Here is a 9,578-nt window from a genome sequence, read left to right on the forward strand (position 1 = left end):
ATAAATTAAAAACCTTGAAAGTTTGAAGATACAATCTCTAAAAGCCTCCCGTTTTCTTATATGAATCATTTAATCATTTATTTTTTAGTCACTGTTTAAACATCATCTAATTTTCATTCCATTTGAAAACGATTTAATCATTCGTATATTAACAAGAAAATTGTAGTGGGTTAATTTGGTTTAATTGATTCAAGGCACAAATCTTGAAATTTTAACTAATCTAATGACAATCAATCGGGGGAGGGTCAGAATCATCATTTAGGAGTGAGCAAAAATGCAATAAAAAACTAACAGTTCGTCAAAAAAATGTTATTAATATCATAATCAGTGATTTATTTAACACATAATTTTTTCTTGACCCACTCCTGTCTCAACCTTCTTTTTCTTCCCATATTATTTTGAGAATTATATTTCGATATTAAAGTGACACTGTATAGAAACCCACCGCATAAGTAATTGAATAGAGGTTGGATCTATCATTCAAGATAATAAAAAAGAAAAGATAGGACTCAATAGCATCGTTTTTGGTCTTTGGAACGAGAATTTTTGCCTGTTTAACTATTTTTAGAGTAGCTAAAGACGATTTCAGATAAAGTTGAAAGATCATTTCACTAATTGGTTAAAGTTGAGAGACCATTTCTACAGTTTTCTCGTTTAGTTTCTCATACTTGCTCCTTGATTCAGTCTCATGTGCGTGAAACGTAACCCATTTTGATGGAAGTTTTAATAGAGTTGACAAAAATGATCATAATTGTAGGTTTTGATGAGTTAAGGGACCAATAGTCATGAATTTTTAGTTGTGAGACCATTAATCCAATTGGGTTAATATTGAGGGACTATTGCTACAATTTTCTCTATTAAATTAGGATCCATGCACATAGAAGAAGAAGACGTAGCTAGAAAATGAAATTTCCACAATCTTACAATAAACAACCTAACAACTCTACAAGCTACTCGAAGCTAAAGGCAATCAACTCAACGGGGCAAAAACAACATAAAATTGTTTCTAAGGAAGAAGAAAAAGGCATATCCCGAAAACCCAAAGCCTCAGTATGCAGGTACCCAAAGCCTCAGTAGGCCATATATGTTCCTGATCACATTCCTTTCCTCTTGGTGCTTTCTTCGTTAAGGAAATCGAGCAAGACAGAGCTTTTGCATTTTGGGCAGTTTGGATCCAGTTCAGATAGCATGACATACATGAGGCACCGAGGACACCCTGCAAGCACCCTCGCCTTGGCTTCGGGCCTGCTCAGGCAAAGCATCGTCTCATCGTCTGGTTCTGACGACACGTATGAGCTGCGGTCGATTGACATGTCCGAGGATGACTCGGAGGCATTTGAGGTGTCAATTGGTGATGAGTTAGCACTTGGAGGAGACAGATTTAGCTTCAATTCAAGCTTTGGACTACTACTTCCTCTTCTGCTCATCTTTGTCTCTCTCCTTTTTTAATATCTGAAAACCTCCCCACCTGTCGAAAACCCTAAGAAATTAGTATACAAAGACACTAATCAGCCCATAAATAATTAACATATAGATGTACATAATAAATAAACGTCTTAACTGGAGAAAGATAAAGAAAATTAGAAAAATTTAGGGAGTCACTACAATGGTTTGGAGAAGATATGGTGAAGGTAAAACCAGCTATATATAGTAGTTTAAGAGGGAGGGAAGACTTCGGGTGAACAATCAACAAACATATGTGGTTGGTGTTCTACAATTGGACCTCTAAGGCCAAGCATTTAAGAGGGACGGAAGACTTTGGGGCCAACTGTAATGGTTAATTAGTTTTTTTTTTTTTTTTTTTTTTTGGAAATTAAGGAACGGGGAATAAAGTGAATGAGTGGAAGAGAGTATACAGAAAATTAAAATACACTTGTTGGAATACAGAAATTGGTATAATATATGAATTGCATTTAAAAAACATAAAGATAGATACCTACATGTTTGCTGGAAGGAAGTGAATTGCCAGCATATAATGTGTATTCTCAATTATCTAGGCTGGTGGGATTTGGTGTGTGTATTTAAAATCACAGGAAAAAAAAACATAATTAAAATAAATTCATACCTATCCATATATTTTTTCTCATACCTACAGCTTCTTCAATTGTTTTTAATCTATATTTGGAGGGAAATTAAAAATTTTGGATTAATATTTTAACACATTAGAGAATGCTTTTTTTTTTTAAATAAAAGAATTAAAAAAATAAAAAAAAAACACACATCGATATCTATGATGAAGAATTCCAGTATCAAGCAAAAGATGGAATCTAAAATTCCCGTACAGTTTAAGGATTAACCGAAAAAAGCTACACGCAAGGGCTTGATCATCGGGTATTAAAAAAGAGAATGTTTATAATTAGATTGTTGCAATCCTTGATTAATTAGTAACGTGGTTGTATAAATCTTTATACGATTTTATAATATTTTTTAGATGTCGTGGCTTATTTTAATCTGACAGGGGAGAGAGGGGGCGCACGGCAAAGAGACAGTAGGGAGAGAGAGATGTGTTAGTAGGGTTGTGTAGAGGATGTGTTTTTCCTCTAAAAAGTGCCTTTGTTTATAGTAATAAGGGAGGGAATAATCCTTCTCCTCTAAGGAATACAAGTCCTAATAGGGAAGAATAACTAGTATTAAATCTAATATAGGATTTACACAATCACACTTAAATACAATGTTTATAACACTCCCAAATACTCGAGTAGATTTTGCATCATGTAGAGTTAAGGAAGTCGACTCGTTGACACTAATTTTAGGAACAAGTTAGTCTCAAAGTAAAGTAGGAACTTACATATCGAACTAAGTCTCACAAAAAACCAATGGCTATGCTAAAACCCGAGTAGGGACAAAAACCCATAGGCTAAGGAAAAATGCGTGAGAAATGCAAAGTCAAATGAAACGTCTACGGGACGTCATTAGGGATATGATCAACTCAAGGTGGGTGCCTCATTAAAACCTCGTTAGGTAGAAAAATCCAAAGGGAAAAATGCTCCTAATCGTAGGGAAAAAGAGTACATTAAGATCAAGCAAGTATACTTCAGGATACTCCCCCTGAGTTCGACATAATTTCAAAGAGAACTAACAATGTTACAACTTATAAAGTTTACGCATACTTATTCCTTGAACAAGCATTTGAAACGTCACCTTCGGTAATGATTTGGTGGAGAGGTCGGCCTAATTGTCTTGTGAACGGATTTGCATGACTTTAATCTTCTGATGCTCTTGCTGTTGATGTGAGAATGAGAACTTCAGCACAATGTGCTTGGTGTTGTCTCATTTGATGTAACCCTACTTAAGTTGTTCGACGCATACTGCGTTTTTCTTCATAGGTCATCGTCAAGAAGTCAACGATGGGGTAAAGATTGTAGGAGCTTCGAATATGGCCCATAACTACTCTTAGTTAAAAGCATTCTCGAGTTGCTTCGTGTAGGGCAAGAATTTCAGCATGGTTAGACAAAGTGGCAACTAAGATCTGTTTAGTTGACCTCCAAGATATTGTGGTGCCTCCAACAGTAAAGACATAACCCGTTTAAGAGCGCATTTTGTGCGGGTCAGATACGTAACTTAGATCAGCATAACCAACAAAGCGAGAATCAACTCGAGATAAGGGGGTGCGGCATCACTCGAGGATTCGTAGGGATAAAACAAGCCTAGATTCGTAGTACCCTTAAGGTAATAGAAGATGTCTTTTAACACCAGTCTAGTGTCTGAGTGTCAGTGCATTACTGTATCTTGCCAAAAGATTAACAGCGAAGGAGATGTCGGGTCTAGTGCATTAAACTAAGTACAATAATGCACCTATCGCACTTAGATAAGGAACTTTTGGTTCTGAAATCTCTTCATCATCCTCCTTCAAACAGAAAGGATCTCGTTTTGCATGTAGCAGTCAAACGACCATAGGAGTACTAGAAGGCTTCACTTTATCCTCGTTAAAGCGGCACAACACCTTGTGGGTGTAGTTCGATTAATGTACAAAGATTCCATCCAAATGGTGCTCTATCTCAAGACCGAGATAGTATCGAGTCTTTCCTAGATCTTTCATCTTAAATTCCAACTTCAGGTGCGCAGCAGTTCTCTCAAGCTCTTTAAGAGTTCCGATGAGGTTCATGTCGTCGACATAAACTGCAACTATCGCTACACCAGAATGTGAATTCTTAATAAACACTCAAGGGCATAGTTCATTGTTCACATATCCCTGACTAGTCAAATGCTCACTTAGACGGTTATACAACTTTCTTCTAGATTGCTTCAAACCGTACAGTGAACGCCTCAACCGAATTAAGAGTGTGTTCTGAGGTTTGGAAATTTTTGATCTAGTCAATTGATAAGGTAGCAAAAAGTAATCACATCCATAACAGGTGAATAAGCTTTGTCATTGTCAATCCCAGGGCATTATGAGAAGCCTTGTGTAATAAGATGAGCTTTGTAATGCATAATTTTGTTCTTCTAATTACGTTTTGCAAGCGAATCGAGTTCGACTTAGATTGATTGTTTCCAGTTTGACCAATCAGTTCTATGTCGACATTCATTAACGAAACGAAGTTCAATGTCATCGCTTAACATGATCTCAATAGCTACTGCATATGCTAATGCATCTTCGGTGATCATCTCATTTCTACAAGCATCATCCAAGCAAACATAATGGACCGAAATCTCTTGATTCTCGGCAGGTGGATTCGTCTCTTTAAGGACACTTCCGTAATCTAGAATTTCCTTATGAGTTAGATAGAATGAGTAGGTGACCGTCGGATTCACGATATGCTTAATAGCATGTGCCGTAGTTTTCCTCTTTTGGGGGTGTGAATCATTTGAACTAAGTGGTCTGCCACACTTTTTGTAGGGGTAGAGAATTGGCTAGCCGCTAATGTACATCATAGGCCATTAAGGCGTCCTTGGCCTCCAAGAGGGAAGCCCATCATACATTTGGTGCATCCATCTTTGCAGGCACATTTGCAGCTGGAATATGTGATCTTGTCACTCACGCTAGATCCGTGAAAGCTTTTGGCATGCTTTGAGCTACGCTCTGAAGATCTAATATACGTTGCACTTTAGTTTTAGACTGAGCAATGTGGGGATCTAAATGAGACCACGTGAGAGTCATCCATGATAATTCATGTCGTTCTTTTAGGATTGGTGACGTTCTTATTTCCCCCTAACGAAGGAAGATTGTCTCATAGAAGTGACAGTTCACAAAACGAGTGATAAACAGATTGCCTGTCAAAGGTCTATGTAACGAATAATTGAAGGATAATCATATCTAACATGGATTCCCATCATCCACTGAGGCCCTATTTTTGTACATAAGAGCCGCAAAATTGACACATAGACTACACAACCAAAAACGCACATATGTTATATGGTTGGGTCACAACAGGCCTTAGGTGGACCAACATGGCTGTGTGCAATAATGCATAGCCCCAAGCAACGATCGGGAGCTTGGAATGTATAACCAACGATCGAGCAATCATTTGTAAACATTTAATGAATGCCTCTGCCAAGCCATTCTAGGTGTGAATATGGGGTATTGGATTTTCAACTTCAACCCCAACCGACATGAAATAGTCATCAAAAGTTTTAGATGTGAATTCTCCAACAATATCTAATTAAATAGATTTGATTGAATAATAAGGGTGGTGATAACCTGAGCCAACAGTTTGGAGAATGCAACATTCCTTATGGACAACCAGCACACGTGTGACCAATATGTGGAAGCGTCAACCAAAACCATAAAATATCTAAATAGTCTGCAGGGAAGGTAAATCAGTTCATAAATATCCCCCTGAATCCTTTGTAGAAAAATAGGAGGATTTGAACGAATCTTGTCATAAGAAGACTTAATAATAAGCTTTCACATAGAGCAGGTTTGACATGCAATTCCTTGAATCAAACCTAAACTTCATGTTAGTGGATGCTTGTGTGAGGATTTGAGGATATGGTGCATCGCTGTTCATCCAGGGTGTCCCAAACAATCATGCCAAAGTGTGATTTTGTACATGGTCCCTGAGGTAGGGTTGGCCACATACTTGCTCTTTATAGGGCGTATGGCTGTAGTATACAGACCACTTGGGATACACTCTATCATCTCTAGAATACGCTTCTGGCAATATTCGTAAGAAGTGATTCACAGAAATTCAACTACATTTTCTACATAGGTTTTAGCATGGTAATTATTATCTTGAATGTCCTTAGAACTCAACAACGTTCTTTCAGAACGTGGAGAATAAAGTGCCTCTTCAATGGTCAAGATTGTACTATTGGACAACATTATACGTGCCTTACCGTATCCTTCGATCAGGTTGGATGGGCCTGAGATGGTTGTTAGAGGTGCATTCTTAGGTAAGAAGTTAGTGAAATAGATGAGCTCAAGCAAAATGGTGTGTGTGGTTGCACTATCTACCAGACTACTAACTTTCCCACTAGTCATACATAGAAATAAAATTTAATTTGAATTGGTCACATGCATAAAAGTTTGAAAAACAAATATCCATTCAAAATAATTTATGTATTCAAGGATGGTAATTAAAAAACAATATATCCAAAAAACAAATCACCAATAAATAATCCAACATAAAGGAAAATTATTCAAACTTAAACCAAAAAACAAAGGGCGAGGTTCAGCCACTGGGTGGAATTTGGCCTTAGGTGTTCTAAAATCAAACAAAAATAGTTCATGTCTAAGATTATAATCTTCCATAGGGGTAATAGCCTCTTGAATCAGAAACCTCCATCTTACCCTCTTTGGTTCATCCACTTGCACAAAGTTTGATTCAAACTTCTTACGATGAGAATGATATTTAACTACAACCTTTGGGGGAGCACAGCAAACACAGGACCGATGGTCTTTTGAACCACAGCAATAGCACATGTCTGCATCCATGGTGTCAGGTGCTTTGCTTTTATTCTTAAAGTTTGAGGCCTTGGGAGCGAGGTTAGAACACTTCTAGGCTCAGTTTCTTCCTTTAGATGGGCATTGGCTTGACCTTGACGGAGTGGCTTCTGGCCACCCTACCATGCCTATGTTGGCGATTTGGGAGTTGGTTTGTGCTGTAATGTGTTTTAGGCACAACAGTCGCCTTAGTAGGCCAAGCTTGATGATTTTCCATCAATAGCTGATTCTGTTTTTCAGTAAGAAGTAAAACAGAGATCAAATCCAAAAGCTTAGTGAACTTCTGAGCCCTATATAGTTGCTGCAGGACAATATTAGTAGCAGAGAAGGTCGAATAGGTATTCTCTAGGGTATCTTCTTCGATCAAGTTCTCGTTACAGAACTTTAGAAGTGATCAAATTCGACAAACTTCAAAATTATATTCATTCACAGACTTAAAGTCTTGGAAGCGCAAATATTGCCAGTCATGTCTAGCTTCAGGCAATAAGATGTCCTTATGGTGATCGAAGCCATCAGCCAAAGCAACCCAAAGTGCTCATGGATCTTCCTCAACAAGGTACTCGATTTGTAGTGCATCATGAATGTGTATTTGGATGAAGATCATGGCAGTGGCTTTCTTAACTTCGCCAACCAGGTTGTCCGCCTTATCTTCAATGGCGGGATGCAAATTTTTTGTAGTGAGGTGGAGCTTCACATCTTGGACCCACTTGAGGTAGTTTCTTCCAAAGACTTCTAAAGGGGTGAAGTCGAGTTTGTTTAAATTAGTCAAGTCCCTATCACAAAATAAATGGACAAGAATGTGGTTAGTGTAAGGAAGAAAAAATCAATCCATTCATATAAGAGTAGAACATTTCAGATTCTAATAAACATTTATTGATTTAAAGTTACATGAAAAAACTTCGGGTTTTCATGGGTGATAATTTTAAAGAAAACTTTTGATTTTCAAACAAGGCATGTTTCTAGAAACTTCAGGTTTTGAAAGAATTAGGAACTTCAAGTTCATATGTTCCTGCAAACAAACACAACTATAGATACAGAAATATGCAACAAGAAAATATTGAAATAGATCCTTAGGGTCTATAATTGAAAAATTATAAAACCCAAATTGTCTAAAGAAAAATTATTAACAATTAAGCACGGGGCCAAAACATAATAGGCCAAATGGTGGGCTAAATAGATTTAGATTGTGCGGCCTAGGCCCAAAAACATAGGTTAGGTTGCTGTGGGTAACAGGCCCAAGAACAGAGGCCCAAAAAGAGCTTTGATTTGGTGCGGCGAGGAGCAAGCTAGGGTTGCAGACCCTATTCGGAGGTATGCTCTGGTACTTCGCAGTGTACGTGTACCCAAAGGACGTAATCCTAAATGTCGTAGCACATGGGAACATCACAACCTTGGGGGGCTATGATCAGGTGTTTCATGATACAGGTGCACAGACTCAGCAGCTATGGGCTAGGATCTGGTATGGTTTTGTGCACAGGGACACCATAGCCCTATGGATTGGTGTCACATGGGCCGAGTATGGGTTGCAATGTGCAAGCCCAAAACTAATAGTTGGTCTTAGCTTTGTGCTGAGATGAACCAAGCCCTAATTGGGTTTCGTTATGAACCAAAAACACCCCAGCCGTAGCTGGGTGTGCTCGCCAGGGAAGATGACCGGTGTTGCCGCTTCAGGCGGCCATGTTTTAGGGTAAAAAATCTAAGGGTGAGTTTATGAAACAACGGGGATCACGAATATGAATAAAGATAGGAAAATCTCAATGTTTCAACCAAAACCCTAGAAATTCAAATCAAAATTTTGAAAAAAAATCGATGAGATTCGAAGGAATCTCTAGCAAAACTCGCAAGGGACGTTTGTTAGACTTAGGGTCAAGGTTAGGTTGCAGTCCCACCTGCGATGGTAAAGACGCCATTGAAAGCGTTTGGTTTTGTTGGGTTTCAAACCAGGAGCCTATGGCTCCGACTTGTGGTCTCGGCACAACCACACAGGCTACAGACTTGGTGTTGGTGGTGCAACGCGGTGGGGTTGGAAGCCAACGGCTCGTGGCATGGTGGTGATGTGATGGTTTTCTTTAAAAAAACCTTAATTTTAATTTTTTTTGTTTCAAATTTCCAGATTATAATTTAATGCATATTATTCAATGCATAGACATATATTTGATGCAATTCATGGCCATATCAATTCACATAATTCAACAATTATGGATATAATGCGTATACAATTTATGTAGAATTTAAAATTCGAAAACGTAAAGTTGGGTTATGCATTACAGTGAATGTTCATGTTATCAGGGCTACAAAAATATCAAGATAAAAATCATTGCTTTGGAAGAACCTGATTGCGTGATGATATTGATGAATTGGTTGATGCTGAAAAACTTCCACGTTAGATTCCTAAGCATAATGGTATGAGCGTGCTAATAACCTGTTGTGGCTTATTTCAATATGACAGGGGAGAGGGGGCGCACGGCAGAGGGAGAAAATAGGGAAAGATAGATGTGTTTGTAGGGTTGTGTAGAGGATGTGTTATTCCCCCTACGCATTGCCTTTATTTATAGTAATAAGGGAGGGAAGAACCCTTCTCCTCCAAGGAGTACAAGTCCTAATAGGGAAGAATAACTAGTATCAAATCTAATCTAGGATTTACACAATCACACTTAAATACAATGGTTATAACATTAGCTAGTTTCTTAGTTGT

The 9,578-nt window shown here is 38.1% G+C and overlaps 1 protein-coding gene across 1 annotated transcript; it reads right to left on the minus strand.

The window, feature by feature from the left end:
• Positions 1-1,094: 1,094 nt before the first annotated feature.
• On the minus strand, positions 1,095-1,427 carry LOC126590281 (protein GL2-INTERACTING REPRESSOR 1-like). The gene has a single exon (XM_050255772.1). The coding sequence runs from the start codon at positions 1,425-1,427 to the stop codon at positions 1,095-1,097; it is 333 nt and encodes a 110-aa protein (XP_050111729.1).
• Between the last annotated feature and the right edge of the window lie 8,151 nt (positions 1,428-9,578).

Source organism: Malus sylvestris, chromosome 11 (genome assembly GCF_916048215.2).
Source record: "Malus sylvestris chromosome 11, drMalSylv7.2, whole genome shotgun sequence".
Classification (NCBI taxonomy): Eukaryota; Viridiplantae; Streptophyta; class Magnoliopsida; order Rosales; family Rosaceae; genus Malus; species Malus sylvestris.

What these genes read in the sequence shown, in the direction of transcription:
- LOC126590281 (XM_050255772.1), bottom strand. Translation starts at nt 1,427, where the DNA reads ATGAGCAGAAGAGGAAGTAGTAGTCCAAAGCTTGAATTGAAGCTAAAT.